At 46.3% G+C, this 24739-nt stretch overlaps 1 protein-coding gene across 2 annotated transcripts in view; it reads right to left on the bottom strand.

Moving 5' to 3' along the window:
• The window catches only part of OS9 (OS9 endoplasmic reticulum lectin), a 146676-nt gene that overhangs the window by 113334 nt on the left and 8603 nt on the right, over window positions 1–24739 (bottom strand). For both annotated transcript variants that reach the window (XM_029594908.1, XM_029594910.1), the window contains exons 2-5: window positions 14962–15138; window positions 2650–2713; window positions 1983–2059; window positions 849–947 (exon numbers count right to left, since the gene is read on the bottom strand). In XM_029594908.1, coding sequence (XP_029450768.1) covers window positions 849–947; window positions 1983–2059; window positions 2650–2713; window positions 14962–15138 — 417 coding nt within the window. The remainder of the gene's footprint in view (window positions 1–848; window positions 948–1982; window positions 2060–2649; window positions 2714–14961; window positions 15139–24739) is intronic.

Raw genomic sequence — 24739 nt, 5'->3', positions numbered from 1 at the left:
GTCAGTTTCGTGAATATGCATTTCTTCTCTCTTTGAACTTTACTTAGTGTAGGAGGAAATATATTTTTCTTTCTAGTCTCTAGTTTTGCACTGCATGCAGAAGGTGGTCTTGGGGTTTCCAACCAAGCTTTGTTTCCACATTTGTAATTTGTGGTCTTTTATTCTATATTTGGTGAAGTCAGGTCTGTCTGTGACTGACATGAAGTACTTTAGAGGTTTGTATCAGCCTTATTTGTTGTATTTTCTCAATATTATATTGCACTGTGGTGACCTGCTGTCTTTTCATGGATAGGGCGATTGCTGTTTCATTTCTTGAAGTTAGTGCTGCTGAGGTATGGCAGGTTTGATAGTCATGTACAGAGTGGGGTTTGTATTATTTTACAATGCGTCTGGTAATAGAAGGAGTTTGTGACGCTGTTAAGAAGACACCAGAATCAGAATAATCTTTTTTTGTATGGCGAGTTGTACAGGGAAATGTCTTAGTTCTGCTCTGCAATCATTGATAGGAAGCGGGGGACTCCTGTGGATGCACAGCATACACTTATATTTAGTCCCATAATGGTCATATGTTCAGTGTGTCACACATGTGAGCATCATCTCAGGTGTGTCCTGATAGAAAAAAGGTTGAGAACCACTGGACTAGAGGATACAGGCTGTAGGAATAAATGGGACCCATGTAACATGCTGGGTTGACAGTTTTCACAGCAATTAGTAAACTATATGGCCTTTACTGTATCACATCACAGAAAATAAGGCCCTAATATATATATATATATATATATATATAAAAAGCAGCAATAGAAAATAAATGCATGCTAGTAAACAGAGTAGTTTTGTTTTCTGCTTACCCTTACTTCTGTCTCTCTGGACTGCCCATTCAGGTCACACTTGGAGCCATTAATATACATCTGGCTGTGATAACGCTTCAATCTGTGATGCTTTGATGCCTGAAATAAGAGAAAACATTCCCGCAGGACCAGCAGCGTCAAGTATAGCAATTGTACTGATACAGCCTTGTATATTTTATGAGGCACTCAAGAGACAAGTGGAATAGCATTGAAACAGGTAAAAAAAAAAAAAAAAAAACCCATGTGTGCTGGGATCCATTGCTTCAATGGGAAATGTGCCAGGGTACATGATAACCTACGATCACATAACATTAAGCAATCTAGGCAACTGTTGCATCATGACATAGCACTGTGTTCTAAGTCTGGCATTTCTGCACTCTAATCAAACAGTTCCCATTTTGGTGTCTTTGGCCCACTTTGGGGAAAACCACCTTCCATCTAAAAGCCATTCAATTTCTTGGGATTACACCCATGCTGATGAATCCCCTTCTTTTATTATCTTAGCTCATTTCCATTCCCACTCAGGTGCTTTACCTTATACAGTCCTGTACAGAATGCCATGCAGCTAACTATCCCATAAAAAATCCTATCAAATTGTTCTAAATAAAGCTGCCATACCACTGTACAATTTACCTCGGATGACACTGCACATGCTAAAAGCACTACATACTCATTTAAAAGTGCTGCCCTGGGCACATTCTGTAATCAGATGCTCTACATCACCTGTGTGGAAAGGACAAAATTTAGGTGAGGCAGATGGGTGAGCACATTATACGTTATGCCAGGGATATTCTAGGTACAGTGGCACCTCCAGGTCTCTTTTCCAGCCCCGTCTTTCCATTATTCTATTTCTGAATAAATTGGGTGGTCCCTTAAATGACTGAGAATGGATTGCAAATTTATTTTTATAGTTTTTAATAAATCATTACAGAATTCTGGTTAGCAGCATTAGGCAAATTTGAATGAACAAACAAATATGCACTATGTTTTTTTTTAATTTATTTTTAATTTATTTTTACACAGTTTCAGTGGTAATGACAACACAGAGTTAACAAATGGACAGCTACAACTAAATAAGAACTCCGGATCTGAGTGATGATGCCTTATTTGCATTATCATAGGGCACTCACTCACCTTGGCAGTTTCATTGTTCCAGTCAAACTCGGACTGGTAGTAACCAAGATATAAAATATCACCTTTCACTTCAGACTCTGAAAAAGATAAAGCACATAAACAAGCATGTCTAGTTTTGCACTGATGAAACCAATACAGCGATCCCATCTGCACATGCTAGTTTTACAGCATTACAAAATGCTTGATGAGAACTGAGCTTTGCAGCTTATCAGACAGCATCCTGTGGATCAAAATTATTGTATGCTTGATGACATCGTAACAGGGCCCTGGCAGAGCTGTAACACAGAAGGGGAGAGTGCGATGCAAAGATACATAACTCAACAGCACCACTTTTCAATAATCACTGCTACCACCAACTGCAGTAACTTTAAGTCAAGTCACTTTAAGGTCTAAGATAACTGCAAGCTCTTAAGCATCTTGCAACCATGTTCCACTATCTAGCAATTGCATAATAAACTGGTAGATTCCCCCTCACTCACCTACCCATCATACCTTTTGTTCCATGTTCTTGTAGTTATGCACCCAAAATTATCTTTTCATTCATTTCTGCAGGACAGACTAGATAAGTTGCTGTGTTCCGTTAGAAGCAAACTAAGTTTTGGTCAGAACCAAACCACTGTATCTATAGGGCCAGGCAGAAGCTTAGACTGACAAGAGTATTCAGTACCTTCCATGTGATACTGCTGGATGTGTTTCCCATAACAGAACTCATAGGTCCACCAATCCTTGGTCTAATGAACAAAAACAAAATAAGTTAAAATGTTCTGTACATCAATTGTTATTTAAGATTGCCTTTTCATTAAAACGATACTCAAGGCACATTTACAACAGACAGAGACAATTTAACAATAACAATTACAGTTTTCTGTATGGTGTTCTATACCAGTATCACCTGTGATTCTTGAAAACCAAGAATTTAAAAAAGACTGAATATGCAGCTTTTGTGATACTCTGCCTTTCACTATCAGCTCAGTCACGCCAAAATCTTTTTTTTACCTGCAAAGGCTTCTTACCTGATCTTCAGTAAGGTACAATAAGACACGCGGTCAAAACGGGCGCTCGTACTGAGCACCCATTTTCCTTAACACGTACAGAGCTACATCCACTGTGCGCCCGATACAGTATTTAAATGAGAGGGAAACTGGGGCAGCATTAAAAAAAAAAAAAAAAAAGCGCATGCACTCAAAGGAGTTTATTGCATCTGGCGCCTACAACTGCAACGGGCACTCAATATGATCATCCACTTTGACTGCGCTTCCTTTTGGTTATTTTGCCGAGGTGCTGATTTCAGCGCTGACCTTTATTATAATCAAACAGTAATATAATAAACAACTGCTATTATGATGTAATCACTTAACACTAGGTTATTAGAACATGACATAAACGGTACAGCTCCGGGCAGGATAGGAGCACTGCTCCGGGTAGAAGCATCACTCCTTCAATGTGCGTTTGCTCAACAAGAAATGATAAGTGTCATTTGATTTGTCCAAAAAAAAAAAAAAAGCTTTAAATACCATCTTAAAAAAATCTCAAAATATTTGTGAAAAAGAGACCAATGAAACACAGTAAAAAAGTCTATGCAACTCAATTAGTAGTGGTGTATTTTAAGAAAACCCCACACTTTTGAGAGAGAGAGAGCCATACAAGAAAAAAAACTCTTGTATTGTTTATGAGGTCTCCTTTCACAATAAAAAAAATTGATGTGGAAAAATTGTTGTGAAAATTAATGTTGGAGTTTCCACCATTTATATGATGTTCTAATAACCTAGCCTTTTATTATAAATCAGGCATGTAAATTGTGCAGTCATAAGAAAAATGTGCTTCTTGCTGAACAAAGCAATATACATATATTTTCTTCACCACAAATAGTAAATTCACTTATTAAAGGAGGATGCATTTAGCACAACACAGAGGACCATTTTTTTTTTTTTTTTTTTTTTTTTAATGTTTCTCATGAGCCCTTGACTGCAAGTTAACTTTACTCCATCTCTGGAGCAGGAGTTAAATTGCCTGTGTTAAAAAATGGAGAAATTACTTACCTGATAATTTCGTTTTCCTTAGTGTAGACAGATGGACTCAGGACCAACGGGTAAAGTGTACTCCTGATAGCAGTTGGAGACAGATCAGATTTCAGTCTCCAACTGCCTCTAGTACATATACCCCTGCAGGAAGTGCAGCCCCTAGTACATATACTCCTGCAGGAAGTGCAGCTCTTCAGTATTCTCCTCGAAAAGCATTGTGGATATATGTGTGACTGACTAATTTGATTAACTTGAATAACTTTATAACTTGATCTGGTTGAATTGGTTATAGCTGGAGACCGCCAGTATACTCAACCGGAAAGCGTCAACACCCAGTAGGGTGGGTGTCCTAAGTGAAGGAAAGCATGACTTACCCTTGTATCATTCGAAATTCCATGAGTAACGGCAGCCAAGGTTGGGATGCTGAGCCCATCTATCTACACTAAGGAAAATGAAATTATCAGGTAAGTAATTTCTCCATTTCCTAGCATGTAGCAGATGGACTCAGGACCAATGGGATGTATAAAAGCTACTACCGAACCGGGTGGGAGGCTGCCCATGACCCACTTAGTACTGCCCTTGCAAATGCCGTGTTCTCCCAAGCCTGAACATCCAGGTGGTAGAACCTGGAGAAAGTGTGGATGGAGGACCACGTCGCCGCCCTGCAGATCTCGGCGGGTGACAGCATTCTGGTTTCTGCCCAGGACACTGCCTGGGCTCTAGTAGAATGGGCCTTGACCTGTAAAGGCGGTGGCTTGCCTGCTTCTACGTAGGCCACCTTGATGACTTCCTTGATCCAGCGGGCTATGGTTGCCCGCGAGGCCGCTTCCCCTTGTCTGTTTCCGCTGTGAAGGACAAATAGGTGGTCCGTTTTTCGTATGGGCTCCGACATTTCCAGATATCTGGATAGGAGTCTGCCGATGTTGAAGTGGCGTAGGCTACGGGCCTCTTCTGAATTCTTCAACTCATTCGGCGATGGTAGTGAGATGGTTTGGTTGAGTTGGAAGTGTGACACCACTTTGGGAAGGAACAAAGGGACCGTGCGCGTAACTGGATGGTTCCCGGGGTGAGTTTGAGGAATGGCTCACGGCAGGATAGTGTTTGTAGTTCCGAGATGCGGCGGGCTGAACAAACTGCCAGAAGGAATGCTGTCTTCAAGGTTAACAGGCGGAGGGACAGACCTCTGAGGGGCCTGAAGGAGGCTCCTGCTAGGAAATCCAAGACCAGGTTGAGATTCCAAAGAGGTATCGGCTACTTTAGTGGTGGGCGGATGTGTTTGACTCCTTTCAGGAAGCGTGAAACGTCCGGGTGAGACGCTATGCTGTCGCCCTCGCTCTTGGAGCCATAGCATGACAATGCGGCTACCTGTACCTTGATGGAGTTGAGGGTTAGACCCTTCTGTAGCCCGTTCTGCAGGAATTCCAGGATCACGGGAACTTTAATTGAGCGTGGTATGATGTCATGGTCTTTGCACCAGGCTTCGAATACTCGCCAAATCCTTATGTACATTAAAGATGTGGAGAACTTACGTGCTCGGAGTAGTGTATCGATTACAGCCCCCGAGTATCCGCTCTCTCAGGTGAGCCCTCTCAATGGCCAGGTCGCAAGAGAGAATTGAGTTAGATCCTCATGGAGGATCAGGCCTTGTTGCAGCAGGTCTCTGTGTGGAGGTAGTGGCATGGGGGGGGGGGGGGGGGGGGGGGGTCCCTGCTAGTAGTCTTCTCATGTCTGCGTACCACGGTCTTCTATGCCAGTCCGGGGCCACGAGAAGTTCTAGTCCCCTGTGTAGCTGTATCTTGTGGATGATTGCGCCCAATAGGGGCCACAGCGGGAAGGCATATAATAGGGTCCCCTGTGGCCAGGTCTGTACCAGGGCATCGATCCCCTGGGACTGAGGTTCCCGCCTGCAGCTGAAGTACCTGGGTACTTGGGCGTTGGACCGGTTTGCCAGAAGGTCCATGTCTGGTGTCCCCCACTGGTTCACTATCATTTGGAACGCTGCAGGCGACAGATTCCATTCTCTTGGGTCTAGACTTTCTCTGCTGAGGTAGTCTGCCGTGATGTTGTCTTTCCCGGCGATGTGGACGGCTGAGATCTCTTGGAGGTTTACTTCCGCCCCCGACATTAGAGGGTCGATTTCCAGAAACACCTGTTGGCTTCTGGTTCCCCCTGACGGTTGATGTAGGCCACTGTCGTGGCGTTGTCCAACATTACTCCGACCGCTTTGTCTCGAAGTCTGTTAGCGAATTGCAGGCAGGCAGGTCTGACTGCCAGTGCTTCTAGGCGGTTTATGTTCCATCCCGACTCTTCTGTGATCCACTGTCCTTGGGCGGTTAGCTCCTTGCAGTGTGCACCCCATCCTCGTAGGCTGGCGTCTGTGGTGAGCAGGGTCCAGGTTGGCGAGGATAGCCTTGCCCCCTGTCGCCTGCAGCCACCATTGTAACTGGGTCTGGACCTTGCCCGGGAGCGATAGACGAATGGTGTAGTTCTGAGACAGTGGATTCCATTGCGATAGGAGTGAGTGCTGTAGGGGTCTCATGTGAGCTCACGCCCATGGCACTACTTCCAGTGTGGATGCCATCAGACCGAGGACTTGTAGGTAATCCCATACTGTGGGGCGAGGTTCGCTCAGCAGGATTTGTAACCGGTTCCTCAGTTTTGATCTCCTTGTGGGAGTCAGGCTGACCTTGTCTTCTTTGGTGTCGAATCGGACTCCTAGATATTCTAGCGACTGTGTGGGCTGCAAACAACTTTTGTTTGTGTTGACCACCCATCCGAGGCTCTCCAGTAGAGTTTTGACTCTTTGGTTGCTTGTTGGCTTTCCTCTGGGGATTTCACCCTGATCAGCCAATCGTCTAGATAAGGGTGTACAAGGATTCCTTCCTTCCTCAGAGTTGCTGCCACCACCACTATGATCTTGGAGAACGTCCAGGGTGCTGTGGCTAAACCGAAGGGTAGTGCCCGGAACTGGTAGTGACGGTCCAGGATTTTGAAGCGTAAGAAGTGCTGATACTCCTGATGAATTGGGATGTGAAGGTAGGCCTCCGAAAGATCAAGGGATGTGAGGAACTCTCCCGGTTATATTGCCCTTATTACAGAGCATAGGGTTTCCATGCGGAAGCGGGGAATCCTCAGGTGGCAGTTGAGGTCCAGGATGGGCCTGAACGTCCCCTCTTTCTTGGGGACGATAAAATAAATGGAATAATGCCCAGTATTTATTTCCTGTGCAGGCACTGGGGTTATGGCCTCGAGGGCCAGTAGTCTGGTCAGTGTAGCTTCCACTGCCACCCTCTTGGAGATGTCGTGGCAGGGGGATTCCACAAACTTGTCCGGAGGGGTTTGTAGGAAATCCAGGTAGTACCTCTCTCGAATGACGGCTAGGACCCACTTGTCCGACGTTATCTTGACCCATCTGTGGTAGAATAAGGCTAGGCTGCCTCCTATGGCTTCTTCCCTTGGACGGGTCGGCTAAATCTCATTGTGTGGAGTGCGGCTGGGGCCTGGACCCGAACTGGTTCCCCTTTTGTTGTGCTTGTTCCGAAAGGCCTGGTTTCTGCCCGTAGGGTGGGGCGCTTGATAGTTGCTTCTGTATAGGCTGAAGCGTTGTGAACCTCTGCCCCTGGAGGCCCGGGGAAAGGGCCGCTGGTTTCTCTTATTCCTGTCCTCCGGTAGGCGTGGCAATGGGGACTCGCCCCATTTGTTGGCCAGTTTCTCTAGTTTGCTGCTGAACAGAAGGGATCCTTTGAAGGGCATCCTTGTGAGACGCGTTTTGGAAGATGTGTCGGCCGACCAGCTTCGGAGCCAGAGTTGTCTCCTGGCAGCCACTGCTGATTACACTCCTCTGGGCTGCTGTGTGCACCAGATCGAAGGCAGCATCCGCAAGGAATGATACTGCTGGTTCCATGGCCTCTCCAGGGGTGTTGCTCCTGGTCTGAGATAGGCAGGCACGTGTCACTACAGTGCAGCAGGCCGCTATTTGTAGAGACGCCAAAGGACTGTTTAAGGATGGATTCCAAATGTCTGTCCTGAGCATCTTTGAGCGCTGCTCCTCCCTCCACTGAGATAGTAGTGCGCTTCGAGACCACGCAGACCATGGCATCCACTTTTGGGCATGTCAGGTGGTCTTTGGCCACCGGGTCCAGGGGGTTCATGGCTGCCATAGCTCATCCCCTTTTGAATGTGGATTCTGGAGCACTCCACTCCAGGTCAATTAGCTGCTGGAAAGCTTGTAAGAGAGGGAAATGATGAGAGGTCTGACAGAGTCCCTCTAGTAGGGGATTCATCTTAGGCTCCCCCGAAGCACTTGCGCTCGGCATAGCAAGCACTTTCAGACTGTGGGTGACCAGTTCTGGGAGCTCGCCCTTGGTGAAGAGACGTCTCATGGTTTGGTGAGGCTCTGTCCCCGGGGGGAGTTCCCCTTCTTCTAGGGGCTCTGCTTCCTCTTCAGAGTTGTCCGTGTCCCCATAGGTGGGGCTTCTGGGCGGTGGAAACATTTGTCTAGGCCTAGCGTGGCCTGAGGGATAAAGGTCTTCTGGTGGAGACTGTGGCTGTTTAGCCGGAGGCTCAGTCTGCATGTGGACGAAGGTGTGTAGCCCTTTGAAGAATTCCACCCATGAGATAGACAGAGTCCAAGCTAAGGGGCGTTGAGTCCCTAGAGGTCCCTGACAGAGGGGGTGTCCCACTGGAATTTGCTAGGTCCGGGGTACTTACTGAGGAGCTAGTACTCTGGCCTGGGTAGGACTGGCCTTGGCCTGGATCTTCCAGGACCTCCTTGCACTGGGCGCACAGGGCGTTGGCCTCTTCGCTCTGTGCGGCTCTGATATGGCATGCTGGGCAGAGCCCTTGAGCTCCATTCCCGGTGGTGCCATGGCTATAGGCACGTAAATCCTTATGCGCTCCGGCGCGTCTAAGATGTGCATGTGGGTTGTGCGCGTCGCACGAGACGTGTATATCTTATGCACGCGGCCCTTGTGCGTATAACTATGCGCACATGTATTTTGTGCGCCTAGCTGGCCTTGTGCACCCGGATCGAGACGGTGGACAGAGCGGTGAATAGGGTCAATATGGCGACGGTGACCACCTCGGAGGGTCTCCACGTGGGAGGACCCTTGAAACTAACCGGGACCTGGCCCTGCTAGGGCGGATCAACCTGGTGGCACAGGTCCCGGCCGGCGACCTGTGCGACTCCTCGAACCTCGGAGACCAGAGTCTATGCTGAAGATTTCTACCTTACCTTGTCTTCTGTGCTTCCTGGTTTCGTCCCGGGCGGTCTCCGGCTGCGGGGGGAAGAGGGCAAATACCTTCACCGCCACACTCGAGGGTGCACACGCTGCCTCTCAGCTGCGCCCAAGATCGGGGGTTAGGTCCTCGCCGCGATTCGGCCGTCGGACCGAGGTTCACCTCCGAGGGACCACGGAAATCACCTCGGGAATTCTCAACTGGGGGAGGGACCCAAGGGCAACACATGCGGTGAAGGTATTTGCCCTCTCCCCCTGCAGCCGGAGACCGCCCGGGACGAAACCGGGAAGCGCTGAAGACAAGGTAAGGTAGAAATCTTCAGCATAGACTCTGGTCTCCGAGGTTCGAGGAGTCGCACAGGTCGCCGGCCGGGACCTGTGCCACCAGGTTGATCCGCCCTAGCAGGGCCAGGTCCCGGTTAGTCGCCGTCGCCATATTGACCCTATTCGCCGCTTTGTCTGCTGTCTCGATCCGGGTGCACAAGGCCAGCTAGGCGCACAAAATACATGTGCGCATAAAGTTACACGCAGGAGAGCAGGGCTTGTCTTCAGAGGTAAGTTTTCTTCCGAATTTGGGTTTTCTCTGTTGAATTTTGTTCTAACGCTGTGAGAGCATACAGATAGTCCCTAACTGCTATGGAAACGGAAAATACTGAAGAGCTGCACTTCCTGCAGGGGTATATGTACTAGGGGCTGACGTCAGATTGAAATCTGATCTGTCTCCAACTGCTATCAGTAGTACACTATACCCATTGGTCCTGAGTCCATCTGCTACACGCTAGGAAATACGCGTTGGGCCCCAGCCTTTTGGCACGCTTTCCTACATCAGACAATAATAGCTAATGTCTTCATCTATAGTAAAATTGGTTCTTACCTGCTAATTTTTGTTCCTGTAGTACCACAGATCAGCCCAGACTCCTGGGTTTTACCTCCCCTCCAGCAGGCAGAGACAGAGAAATTTTTTGTGGACTCTGTCGTATACCCCTGAGGTGCCACCCAGAGTGTCAGTATTCCACTGTACCCAAGCAGAATGATAATAAAAAACATCAACTTTTCCTGAACAACCTCCCCCCCCTCCGAAGAGCAGAGGTAATGAAAAACATGTAACTGATGAAAACCAAAACTATGCCCTAGAATCCTTACCCTGAAAAGGGGGCATTATGTGTCTTACAGCAAATAACTGGCTAACCACCAGCCAAACAGACTCTCCCTGGGTGAACTCTGGGATGATCCATGGTACTACAGGAACGAAATTTAGCAGGTAAGAACCAAATTTTCCTTTCCCGGAGTCGGATGACCCTATACAAGGTATGTCGAAACAATAGCCTCCTTCAGCCAACGTGCGATAGTGGCCTTAGAAGCTTTATAACCCCTTCTGGGTCCACTCCATAAGACGAACAGATGGTCCGAAAGACGAAAACTCTTTACGTCCAGCTTCCGCAAATCCTTGACCTCTGGCATAGAGGAGTCCAGACCCGTGAAGGAAGGAAGCTCCACTGACTGACTCAAATGAAAAGCAGAGACCACCTTCGGGAGAAAAGAGGGAACCGTTCGTAATGAAACCCCTGCTTCCGAAATCCTTAAGAAAGGCTCTCTGGAAGATAAAGCCTGGAGCTCTGAAATATACCTCACCGATGCAATAGCCACTAGAAACACAATTTTCAAGGTGAGGTCCTTCAGAGTCGCCTGTTTCAAGGGTTCAAAGGGAGCCGTACAAAGGGCGCAGAGAACCAAAATAAGTTTCCAGGAACGGATCCGGGGCCTGCCGGGACAAAATCGGGACCCCAGCCCCCCCGACGCGATCGCGAGTCACTGCCCCCTCGATTTCGCCGGTGCAGCAACCCTCGAGGACCCCTCTCCCCCCGACAAACACTCCGTGCAAAAGCTGGCATGGGAGAGTTACGCGCGCGCGCTGCCGCACACAGCACAGGCTGCACCACGCGGCATGAACAGCGGCCTAAATTTAGACCATCGGGAGAAAAGAGGGGTCGGGAGCTGTCTGCGGTTTGAAGCCGATCGGCAGAACAGGAGAATTTAAAGACATAGTACCCCCCCTTTTTTTTTTTTTTTAAACCTGTGAAAGGTCTGACTGAAGGTGAGAGCCAGGCCCCCCGGGATCACCCTCAGTGGGCAGTTACAGGTTCCTCAACCCTCTGCTCCGAAGCCTCTATTACAAGAGGGGGTGGCCCCACCAGGACCTGACAACCCCCTAGGAGGCTGGAACAAGGGGGGGGGGGGGGGGGGAACTAGCCTAAAGACCAAAACCTGACCTTTTTCTTACAAAAAGGACTATTAAAATTTGCAAACCAAAATCCTAAATCCTGACAGAAAACAGACTCAAGGAAAGCACTTCTTCCAACTGCTGGAGACAGAAGAATACAGACAGACTCTAGGTGGCACCTGAGGGGTATACGACAGAGTCCACAAAAATGTCTGTCTCCGCCTGCTGGAGGGGAGGTAAAACCCAGGAGTCTGAGCTGATCTGGGTACGTACAGGGAAATGGAATTTACATGCATTAAACACTAATCAGGTACGCATTTGTTAGGGTGCATTTTTTGGATGCGCTAATCTCCTTACTGCAGCGGACAATATTCTTATGCGCCCAACCACAAGTAAATCTGCACTGCATAGGCCTCCTGTGAGGCTACTTAAGATAGCTTAAACCATTTCAGCTTTTATTGTATTATACAACTCTAGTTTTAAATGTTCTTTGCCAAAACTGATTATATACAGTGGTTGTATGTGCCACTGGATTTTATCAAACTAGTCAGTCTGTCCATTCCGTCTGATTTTCTTCACTCCACCCACAGCAAAATCTATACTTTTTAGGCACATTTTTCTACTATGAGCATACCTATTGTCGACATTCACTCTATATGCATGTTATCGAGCTGAAAGAAATGTACCAATTTGGATGAAATTCTGCACAGTACAAGTTATTAGGGAATTGCGATTTTGGTTTTAACTGGACTAAAATGCCAGACATCCTTTTATGTAGGAGGGTTAAGGCAATGGGGAAACATACCTTAGAGCAGTGGTTCTCAACCGGTGTGTTGCCAAGCTCCGGCAGGTGTGTCGCGGCTCCCGGTGTTCCACTGCCACGCTTGGGCTTCCCTTCTCCCTAGGGGCGGGGCCGAAGAACGAAGAGACGCTGCGCGCCAACGCCAGCGGGGCCGAAGAACGAAAGACCTGCGCGCCGACGCCAGCGGGGCCGAAGAACGAAGAGACGCTGCGCGCCGACGCCAGCGGGGCCGAAGAACGAAGAGACGCTGCGCGCCGACGCCAGCGGGGCCGAAGAACGAAAGACCTGCGCGCCGCCGGCAGCTGAAGAGCAGAGAGACCTGTGCGTCACCAGCGGCGGGGCCGAAGAACGAAGAGACGCTGCGCGCCGCCGGCAGCTGAAGAGCAGAGAGACCTGTGCGTCACCAGCGGCGGGGCCGAAGAACAAAGAGATGCTGCGCGCCGCTGCCGGTGGCTGAAGAGCGCAGAGACCTGCACGTTGCCGGCGGCGGGGCCGAAGAACGAAGAGACGCTATGCGCCGCTGCCGGCGGCTGAAGAGCCGAGAGACCCTGCACACTGCGGGAGGCGGCTGGAGAGACGTTGCGTACCGCGGGAGGTCAGGCCAGAGGTGGCTGAGAAGTGGAGGCCAAACAATGAGAAGAGGCTCCATGTGAGCTTGTGTGCTTGTGGTAGAATGGGTGCATGAGTGAGAGCTTGTGTGCGTGTGTGCGTGTGGTAGAATGGGTGCCTGGGTGCGTGAGTGAGAGCTTGTGTGCGTGTGGTAGAATGGGTGCCTGGGTGCGTGAGTGAGAGCTTGTGTGCCTGTGGTAGAATGGGTGCCTGGGTGCGTGAGTGAGAGCTTGTGTGCCTGTGGTAGAATGGGTGCCTGGGTGCGTGAGTGAGAGCTTGTGTGCCTGTGGTAGAATGGGTGCCTGGGTGCGTGAGTGAGAGCTTGTGTGCCTGTGGTAGAATGGGTGCCTGGGTGCGTGAGTGAGAGCTTGTGTGCCTGTGGTAGAATGGGTGCCTGGGTGGTGAGTGGCAGCTTGGTGTGTGTGTGTGTTAGAATGCATGCCTGGTTGCATGAGTGGTAGTGTGTGTGTGTGTGTGTGTGTGTGTGTGGTAGAATGGGTGCCTGGGTGCATGAGTGAGAGCTTGTGTGTGCGGTACAATGGGTGCATGAGTGGCAGTGTGTGTGTGTGTATGTGGTAGAATGGGTGCTTGGGTGCATGAGTGAGAGCTTGTGTGTGTGGTACAATGGGTGCATAAGTGGCAGTGTGTGTGGTTGTAAGTGACAGAGTATGTGTGAGCTTGTATGTAAGTGACAGCATGTGTGTGATTGAGAGAGACTGGTCAGGGAGGTGACTGGTGTGTGTGTGAGGAAGAGATACTAGTTAGGGAAGTTACTGGTCTGTGTGAGACAGAGACTGGTTGTGACTGGTTGTGGGCCCCAAGGAAGAGGACTGTGAGGACATAGCTTTAGCAGCCACTGCTGCTTCTGGTGAGTGCTATTGGCCTGCAAGGGAAAGGAGTAGGAGAGTTGCTGGAGAGGGTAAGTAAAGGCAGCTTTTTAAGTTTATTTTTCTTGATTGATTGCCATTTTAATTATTGGGTGTTATGTGATGTGTCTGCTGTTTTGAAATATTTTGATATTTAGACAATTTTTAATAATTTTATGAGTTTTTAATTGTTGGATGTTATTCTGTTCATCAGCTGTTTTGTAACATTTATTAGTATAGTTTTACAATTATTTCTAAGTGGGTATCTATAGCAGCTTGGCTTGCTCTGTTTTCCCAATAGGAGGTGTATTAGTGTTTAGGGCCTGGTTAATTACTGTCCTTTCATAAGGAGGGGTATTGTGCTTGCCAGTAAAGAGAGTTTGCTTTGCTTTTACTGGGATGTCATCAGATCCAGAATATCTTTTTTTTTGTATGGTGAGCTGTACGGGTAATGCCCTAGTTCTGCTCTGCACCCATTTTTGGGGGTAGACGTGGTTCCTGAGGATGCAGAATGTATATTTACATTTTGTCCCGTGATGGTCACATGTTCAGTGTGTCACGCATGTGAGAACCATCTGTCAGGTGTGTCCTGGCCGAAAAAAGGTTGAGAACCACTGCCTTAGAGCAATGCTTCTAGCATGTGTTTTCCAAAATATTTAAAAATGTGTTTTTATACCCAGTAAGAGGCATTTTTCTTTCTGCTTATTAGCAAAGCTGCAAAAAGGTTTCAATAAGCAACTGCCATCACTGGAGCTAATCCTAGAGGAGGTCTAGGGCCCAAGGAAAATCAGCAGGAATAAACCCCCATGCAATAGCTGCTGGCCTACCTGCCAGTGCCCTCAAACAACAGCAGCAGCTGCAGGCCAGAAGGAAGTGATGTCAGACACCACCAACAGAAAGTTACTGTGCCAGGGCAGAGCTAATGAAGCGACATGGAACCCCTTAAATGAAGGGCCTGTGGCAGATGCTCTAATTTACCCTCTGCTCCTCCCCAGGACAGCCTTGGCAATCATAAAACCCACCCTGACCTTTGTCACAGCAAGAATGACTGGATGAGCAGTCACCAACTGCAGTAATACAAGCTCATTAAACTGGGGGCAATAATATTCTCAAGACAGATATGGAGAAAGAACGACAAGATTTAATTATTGTGATTCGCAACTACAATCCACTCAATACTACCAATGATCACGTTCATCTCACGCCACAAAAGTAGGCCTCACCTTTATAAGACAAGGCGCAGTTTCCATGGGCCTCAATAAATCAGAGATGCCCAGTCCTGAGTAAGCCCGAGAATCTTCATCCCGGTCCTGGTGGAATTTCACAGCCAGTGCTGGGAGTTTGCACTCATACTTCTGCTTGTATTTCGAGGAAATCATCACTATCTCTTCTGACTTACTCTGTAAAATATTTTAAAAAATTATTATTGGTACAATGAAATTAAGATATTTGTATCTGAATGAAAGAACAAGAGTGGCCTCCAGGACAATAAAAAGATCAGAGTTTTAAGGGTAATAAACTGCCCAAGGAGTTTGCACCAAGAATTACTTTGATAACAGTTGCAGCAAAAAAATACCAGAAGAGATTTGCACCAGCTCTTTCTGTAAGTACCTTTTTCCGGGAACACATATGTATTTGTCTCCCCAAATTTAACCCCAACCCTTGGGACACCTCCCAAGCCTACACATCCAGACGATAAAACATGGAAAAAATGTATAAGGAAGACCACGTCGCAGCTCAGCAGATATCGATGGAAGACAACAGACTAACCTCTGCCCATGACACTGCCTGAGCCCTAGTAGAATGAGCCCTAACCTGAATAGGCAACGGCTTTCCAGCATCCACATATGCAGCCATGACCTCCTCCTCAATCCAATGGGCTATGGTAGTGAATGAAGCCTGAGAGCCCTGCTTACATCCACCATAGACAACAAACAGGTAATCCATCTTTTGAAAAGACTTGGAGACCTCCAGATACCGCATGACAAGAGGCTTAACATCCAAGGAGCACAAAAGGCAAAACTCCTCAACATCCCTGATCTTATCCATGGATGGCAAGAAGGAAGGAACAGTACACAGCTGTAACACCCCCGCAGTCACCCGAATGAACGGCTCCCAGCAAGACAAGGCTTGCAGCTTAGAAATCAGACGCACAGAACATATAGCCACCAGGAACACAGTCTTCAAAGTCAACAACCATAAGGAAAAACTACAAAGTGTTTGGAACATAGGGCCCGCCAAAAAGTCCAACACCAAATTAAGACTCCACAATGGAGCCGGTAACCTCAGGAAGGTCTATAAGGTGCTTTACTCCCTTCAAAACACGGGCTACAGCAGGATAAAAGACAAGTAAACACCATTCACCAGGCCTCTGAAATAGGCAAGAGCCACAACCTGCACCTTCAAGGAATTAAGGGTCAAGCCTTTATGCAATCCCATCCTGCAAAAAATCCAGAATGAGAGGGATCTTCACTGAACAAGGAAGAACACCCCCGCTCTTCACATCAGGCCTCAAAAACACTCCAAACTCACACAAGCCAAGGAAGTGGACAAATTGCGAGCACAGAGTAAAGTGGCAATCACCACAGAGGAATAACCATGTTTTAACAGGTGATCCCTCTCAAAGGCCAAACCATAAGACAGAATAGAGTTGGATCCTCATGAAGAACCGGTCCCTGCTGAAGAAGATCCATGTGCAGTGGAAGATGAAAGGCGGGCCTCCACCAGGAGTCGTCGCAAATCCACTTACCATGGATGCCTGGGCCAATCCAGTGCCACCAGGAGTACTAGCCCCCTGTGGTCTTTGATCTTGCAAATTTATCCTGTACAGCAAGGGCCACGGAGGAAAGGCATAAAGCAATCTGTCTTCCGTCCAGATAATTTTCCTTAATATATCTCTTCCCCTACACCCCACCTTTTCTATCGCCTCTCCAACTCCTCTTCCAGTTCCTCACCCACGATATATGTTTCGCACCCTTCTCCTCCCATAACCTCTCTTATCACTTCTACACTATGCCCTCCCATTTTATCGATTGTGCATTCCTTCCTAACCCTTTCATAATGCTTGCACTGAGTGTTGTCTCAGTTCCTACTGTCCTTGCTCCTTCCTGTATATTGATTGTACATAATGTTTCGCTCCTCCCCTCCACCTCGTGGTTGCTTGCCCCTCCCCCAGCTGGAACATCACAGAAGCCTAAAAGATCCTGCTTTAACTTCTCTACTCTCACACAGGCGTCTCCTCCTTTATAACAATTGAAATAATGAGTGTTCATCTAGTTTAATTTCCATTTGCATCAAGTCCCATCACTACAGATTCTTGGGAATGGGAATCAAGAAAAACTTGTAATAATTCAAAAAAATATATGTATTTATTTTGGTAAACAATTTCGCATTTACATGGAAATTTTAACAACATTTTCCCACCCTTAGATTCTACCTCTGCTCTCATATCAAGAAATTTCCTTCCAACTTGCATCACTCTAGAAAAAAATCAGGGTAAATCCAAATAGTCACCATGAAACAAAGCAAGTCTGTTTCGCATATTTATTTATTTATTTATTTTTAATTTTTATATACCGAAGTTCTTGTAGGGACTACAAATCACTCCGGTTTACATAAAACAATGAACTGCCCAACAGAGCGCGGAGCTTTACATAGAACTGTAGAACATACGGAACAATATAACTAGATGACAATTTAACATAGTGATAAATAAATATTATAGTTTAACTGGTAATACTAGATGACAATTTAACCTAGTGATAAAATTATAGTTTAACTGGTAATACATAAAGATTATATTATTTAATATAAGCAGTATAACTATTTAATGTAGAATAAAGGCGTATTAACAGTGCCAAATATATATATAGAAATGAATTTTTTGAACTCAAAGATAGTTGTTCAGTTGCAGAGTCTTAAAATAGGACTTGGTGTGGTGTCCATGATTAGGAGATACCTAATATATAGGATGTCTGTCCGTCAGAGTAGAATTAAGCGTCTGGGAAGGCTTGTTTGAAAAGAAAGGTCTTAAGTCTTTTTTTGAATTCTTGGTGACTAGTTTCTAATCTTAGATCTGGGGGAAGTGTGTTCCACTGGTGGGGGCCTGCTGAAGAAATCGCTCGTTTGCTCAATGAAGATTTTATTTGCGGAGCATGCAGTGTTCCTCTGTATGCGCTTCTGATTGGTCTGGAAGACGTGTGCGGTTGGAGTTGAGAGGTTAATGTGATGGGAGCTAGTTTGTTTGTCGCTTTGTGGATGATAGTGAGTACCTTACAGAGTATCCTTTGTTTAATGGGAAGCCAATGTAGATTACGAAGGATTGGGGTGATATGATCTTTTTTGTTAGTGCTTGTTAGTATTCTAGGCGCTGAATTCTGAACCATCTAAAGTCTAAGGACTGTCTGAGGCGAAGGTAAACGTGACATGCAATGTGGATCTAGTCATTATTGCTGTCTCAGCAGAAGACTATTACGGTATATCAGACAAATTTAGCTGACCTTCAGTTGGTTTATTCCTTTCAGCTATATTATCTTTTGATAACACATAATAAATCTTTGAAAAGACAGGCAATGATTGTACTGGCATTTTTACTATTTGTACAAGATATTCCTTGAGCATTTCATATGCTATTAAGTCATGCCTAGGGAAATTAAGAATTCTTAAGTTTAAATACTTTAATGTGTTCTCTATCCCTTCAAATTTCTTCTCCTAAAATCTCTGCTCTAGCAAACCTTTGCTGCCAGCTCTCTAAATTACCCATTTTTATCCCCATTTGATCAATCCTCTGTTTTTTTTTTTTTTTTTACAAGGGAAACTTCGATGTTATTAAAACGTTGGTTAGAATCTACAGTCAATTTTGTCAGGTTAATAACTGCTCCCTCTAAAGACTTTACTGCAGTCCACAGTGTTTCTAAAGTAATCTCTGCAGGTTTATCCAAAAGCGACTCAATTCCTTTAGCTGCTTCTGTTTCCGACTTTCCCCACTGTAGTTGGGGTTCCTTCTCCCATTCCCTCAGATAATATTCCTAATTTGTTGGCAAACAATAATTTGTTGGTGCTCCAGGGCTCAAAGATGTTTCAGCCAGTGGGTCTGATACCCGCTCCATATCAGATCCCACAGCAGCCACTTCCCCTGGTATCATTCCAGATGACGGTGTGAAAAAGGCTGGGATCCGCATTTGAGAAGGCTCTGACAAGGGAGAAGAAGAGGCCATCTGCCTTATTTTTGCCTTTCGTTTTGTATGAGGCATAATACTTAGAAGGTCTTGTGGCCCCAAGTTTCCCACTCCACACTCAAGTTGTTCCAACTATCCTCCTGAGTGAAGGCCAAGGAATCGAAAGATTTAGAAATATTTCAAAGTTACACACATTTCAGATGAAAACAATTCCCGATGGGTTTTGAATTGCAAAATTTTGCAACAAAGCCGCGCACCGGCGTCAGCTGTGCGCCGCGGGGGGGGGGGGGGGGCGGTGATTTTTTAAGCCCCAGCCAGTCCCTGACTGATGAGGACAAACCAGGAAGAGCTTGGCAAAGTTCAAACAGGGCCGGAGAGGCTCCTCCTTACCCCGATTTCCTTAAGGTAAGATTGGTCAATGGAAAATGAACTCTCCCTCGGTCCTCAGCTTCTGATGTTTTATATTTCTTCACTTTATTGTTACAGAATTTTTACTTGTGCGTTTGGGCCAGGGAGATCGAGGCTCGGGCCTGGACTTGGGGGGTGGGAGGGGTGTGAAGGGACACAAGGTTCACCTAGGGCGCCCAATACCCTTGCACTGGCCCTGCCACCATTGACAACTAACCTTTGTTCCACCGAACAGAGGGTGATGCTCGGTGAGTATAAAGACTCAATGAGCTGTGGCCTGTAAAGCTAGCAGTGCAGCTAGGATATAGAGCTATTGTGAAAAGGGGTCAAAAAAAGTATAGCTGATACAGATGTATTGGGAGTGCACAGTAACTTTGAACAGGTCACTTATCGTCTCTCCCCCTGTGCTGTGTATGGAAGATAAAAATGTATGAAAGGGAATTTGCAGATCTCTCAGTCCATTTAACACAGGTTGTGAGCTATCTTTCTTGAACTGACATTTACAAATTATAGCACACATTTGATAACTCTGCAAAGGGTTCATTAGCAGAAATTGACTAGTCTATGTAAACAATCCTGTTTCTACACCTCAATACAGATCCTAAATCTGACCAAGAGTCATTTATATAAAAATGTCCCTCCCGCTACAAAAAAAAAACTTAAGAAAAGCTGCTGCACCTGTTACTTTCGCCATCTGGTACACCGTGAAACTTGCACATACCAAGATTAAAAAAAAAAAAACCTGATCTGAAACTCCAAACAGATGCTGTGGCTTTGAAGTAATTTTAGGTCAAGGGTTTTAAAGTTGTAGAACCACTCAAAACTCAGGACAGCCTTAGACAAAAAAAAAAAAAAAATCACCTCTTTTTACAGAAAGAATATTTATTTATTTAAAAGGTTTTATATACCGACAACCGTTTGCACATCGTGTCAGTTTACAGGTAACTTAGAACCAAGGTATAGATAGGTATTGCCTTTACAAGGAACAAAGAGCAGTCAAAATACAGTTACAAAGCAAAAAACTAGATAATTTAGTTGATAGATTCAACTGGGTGTAACATAAGTTGGGAAAGGGGTATGAACAACAATAACAAAAGGAAAAAGCTATGTACAGGGTTAAAAAATATGTTCGTAGGGATTGCTGATTCTTATTTGGGGGAAAGAAGGAGGGGAAAAAGGGAGGCCAGCAGAAAGGCAAAGGATAGAGGTAGGTCACAGAGGGAGAGGGGTTAGCAAGCGAGGGTGAGGAGGGGTAGGCTTGTAGGAAGAGCCATGTTTTGAGTTTCTTTTTGAATTTGGGTGTGGAGGTTTCAGTGCGTAGGTCAAGGGGCATGAGTTCCAGAGGGTGGGGCCGGCAAGAGAAAGGGCTCTGTTTGTTGTAGAGATGAGTCTAGTTGATTTTATAGAGGGAGCACATAGGGTTCCACGTAGGGAGGACAGAGTTGGTCTTGTGGAGGTGCGAGGGAGGAACGGTGGGTTTATCCAGTTGTAATGTTCGTTGGTGATGCTTTTGTGAATGAGGGTAAGAGTTTTGTATATGCTCTATAAAGCTGCAAGGTAGACTACATCTACCGCAGGGCTCCCTAAAACCTTTACCAATGTGAACCCCATTTTAGCACTTGAAGTCACATGACTCCAGACAATTAAAACAAAAATAGGGGCGCGATCCCCCCCCCAACTATCATACACTCTCACCCTTGCCACACTCCAGTTGATCCTCTCTCAACCGCCACCCTTCCCAAAAGACCTCCATTTCCAGCAGATCCCCTCACCTATCCAGCCCATCCCCTCCCTGACCCCCTTCGCCAGAACTTTTCGCATCCTTCCCATTCATCCTCTCTCACCCCCAGCTCCTCTTACAGTCCCTAGTTGATCTTTCCCAATTCCCCCTTCTCACCCTCCATAGCCAATCCCTTTTCCAGCTTATTCTCAAACCCCTCCTACATCTGATCCCTTCCTTCAAACAACCCCTCGTCTACATATCCCTCTGGCCAGGGTCAGCAACAACATTTTCTTTTGGGTCTCAGGCCAAAGATGGACAACTATGCATATCCAGCATAGCTCTCTGCTTCAACGGCAGGGGGAATGAAGAAAAGTGGATCTATATACAGACAAACAAGGAATGAACAACAGTCTGGGTAAACAAATAAGCATGGGTGTAGCTTGCTTATTGCGGCGGTTACTACCCCTAACTAATTAAGCTAGATATTTCACTTAGATGCAGTTCCAACACTGCTCTCTACATTAATGGTGGGGGTGGAAGGGAAATAGAACCAAAAGGTTAATAAGAGCCAAGAGAAACAGATCAGTATGAGAAAAAAAAAAGTGCGAACCTTGCTGGGCAGACTGGATGGGCAGTTTGGTTTTCTTCTGCCATCATTTCTATGTTTCTATAAGTGGTAGACAGAGAGGTAAGGCTAATAAGGGCAACATTTCTCTCTTGGATAAGTTCAGTGGCAACATCCATTGGCCTGTACATATACAGCCCTCCCTCCCCTGATGGCTGGTGCCAAGCACAACTGTGATCTAAGTGCATTAGTAATGAAAGTCAGCACAGAGCTTGTGAGACCGTGCAAGCTCCAAGGCCCTGCAGTGAGCCTAAACCAGGGGTGGGCAAACTTGTGTTGGGGGCCACATTACAAATTAATCGACCACAACGAGGTCGGGGGGAGGAGGAGTCTCCCCCCTTGAAGCTCAACACAATCACCAAATCTCCAGCACATGCTGCAGGCATTTCCGTATCCAGCAGGCTTAAACATCATGTTAGTACCCAAGAAGCCCCTTCAAGCATGGATCCCAGTCTAACAAAATCAGCAAAACCTTCAACCCAAGAGGTACAAGGCATTTTCCCAGCTAGCAGCCCACCTCACCTCGATCACAAATGCAGAAAACAGACCCTCACCAAATAAGAATAAAGGCGGCCATAGAACTATAAAAAAAAAAAAAAAAAAAAAAGAAAAGAGCAGACAAAAAACTAAACTGAAATCCACCACAAGCTAGTGCAATAACACAAACACAAATATCACCATTCCCCATAAAAGAAGATCAAGAAATATAAATATCAAACTAATAAAAATATTTCAAAACACTGGACACGTGATGCTCTTCCAGCAAGAAGATTTATGTGGTGCAGCGTGGAGCTCCCTTGGTCCCTACTTGAACAGGTGGATAATGTCCACGAAAAATACCAGCATGGGCGGAAAAAAACACAAAACAAAAAACTGTAAACCGAATTGGCAAAAAACTGGGCCAGACAATGAAAGTCAGCCGGAAGAGACTGACTCAGGAGGAATGGCCTATGCTGCCAAGCCCTCGAGACAAAGATCATATGCTGCAGGAAATGTTTTCCAAAAATCTTGCAGATGACAACTGCAAAACTGGCGGTTGTAGTGGAGAAAGTGGCAACCCTGGTTTCTTCTGTACACGAAAACACCGCACGTATTATCGAGACAGTAGAGAAGAAAGATGGTGATTACGCAGGCAGGAGCAAAGACTGACATGTTGGAGAGGAAATATGCAGCCTTGGTGGATGACCTGGTTTACCAGAGTCGGCAGAGGGTAAGGATCAGGTGCAGTTCTTTGCAAAATGGCTGCCAGGAGTGCTAGGTTTGGCGCAGAAATATGGCCTCATAAAAATCAAGCGAGCCCATCGGGTCTTGTCAGCCCCGCTGGCTCCAGGGGGCGGCCGTGTGCAGTTATTATACAGCTGCACCGGTAAGCGGATGGCCAAGGCAAGGCTGCAAAAGGACATTTTATATAAGGAGAAAAGAATTTACATTTTTCAAGATTTCTCTCAAACCGTGCAGAAGTGGCGTGCGGCGGGGTCCACTAAGTAAGGAGTGAGCTACAAGAGAGGGAGTTCCCTTACGCTACGCTTTATCCAGCTCGCCTCAGGGTAACCATGATGAAAGACATTTTTGACACAGTTGAAGAGGTGAAGGGATTTCTAAACAAAAGACAAAGAACTCTGCCTGAGATTAGTCAGTCCACGATGGACATGTACAAGCGGCTGAGGCGGAAGGATCCAGAGATGGGCTGAGGGGGTGAAGAATAATTACCAGAGGCTCGCCACACGTGAGATTGACCCCCAGGATGAGTATCTTTTTGCCAAGTTTTCTGGTTGCTTTTTTTTTGGTCACGTATTGACTGCTGGGTTTGGGTACTTCTGGAGCCATGCGGTTCAACGGGGAAGCAGGGTAATCCCTTTATACTCAGCAAGCTTAAAGAGTGTGGAGGACGTCGATAGAGCAGGAGAATATGAACTGAGCAGTTACCTAGTAAAGAAACTGGGATCTCTGGAAAGAGCAGATAGCTTTCATGTGGTTGAGATGAAAATTAATTTTCTGCTGTTTTTTGAAAGAGCAAAAGATAAGCTAAGCTATCTGGTCAATGGCTCTGGGTCGAAGACTATTTTTTTTTTTTATAAGTTATGTTTTTTACTACTCTCTTGGGCCTAGTTTATGCCACATAGAATTCTGGCACAGTGTTCTTCTCCAAGGACCATCTCTCTCAAGGTATAGCAATGGCGTGATAGGTAATACTTCGAGCTTTGGTCAAATCTCCAGTGGGTTGACTGCAGCAATGCTGTATGGGATGGTTTGGGGAAGGAGGCTGGGATGGGGTGGGAAGGTGATTACTGAGTTGGTAAGTTGGTTGTTGGGAGTGAGTGTCAAGGGGGAGTTAGGCAAGGGGTAATGTTAAATACTGACACCAACATACAGATGTGCAAAGAGGGTAAGGGCACGGCTCGGTTTATTGGTTACAAAACACTTAATTAGGGAAGGTAAACATGGGATAGGTTTTAAGTTCTTAATAGGAAACACGTGAGTGGTGGTATCATGGCTGATTATACAAATTATTTCACAATATAAAGTAAATAGTTAAATCCTAACTGCTCGGTTATCTTTCTCTAATTCTCTCCCCAGTTATATTAACCTTGTTGTAATGTAACTTTATGAACTCTTTGTACTTGTTAATGTTCCGTTTCTGTGTTCACACCCCCTTGTTATATGTAAACCGTCATGATGTGATTCTTAATCACGAATGCCGGTATAGAAAAACTCTAAATAAATAAATTTCTTTAAATGTTAGGGGGATATCCACACCTGTAAAGAGGGCTAGAATAATCCAGTTTTTAAAGAATAAGGGAACTATCATCGAATTTTTTCAAGAAATGCACTTAGGGCCGATTTTAAAAGTAACCCTCTTAAAAGGCCCCTGTGCACACTGAGCCTATTTTGCATAGGCTCGGCAGCGCGCACAAGCCCCGGGATGCGCGTAAGTCCCGGGGGCGCGGTGTGAATTTCAGGGCGGGGCAGGCGTAAATCTGCCAAAGGTGGGGGGGGGGGGGGTGGCAGAAGGAAAGTTCCCTCCGAGGCCGCTCCGAAATCGGAGCGGCCTTGGAGGGAACAGGCAG

Source organism: Rhinatrema bivittatum, chromosome 3 (genome assembly GCF_901001135.1).
Source record: "Rhinatrema bivittatum chromosome 3, aRhiBiv1.1, whole genome shotgun sequence".
NCBI lineage: Eukaryota > Metazoa > Chordata > Amphibia > Gymnophiona > Rhinatrematidae > Rhinatrema > Rhinatrema bivittatum.
The sequence above is the reverse complement of the archived record's forward strand: the minus strand, read 5'-3'. Positions and strand labels throughout refer to the sequence as shown.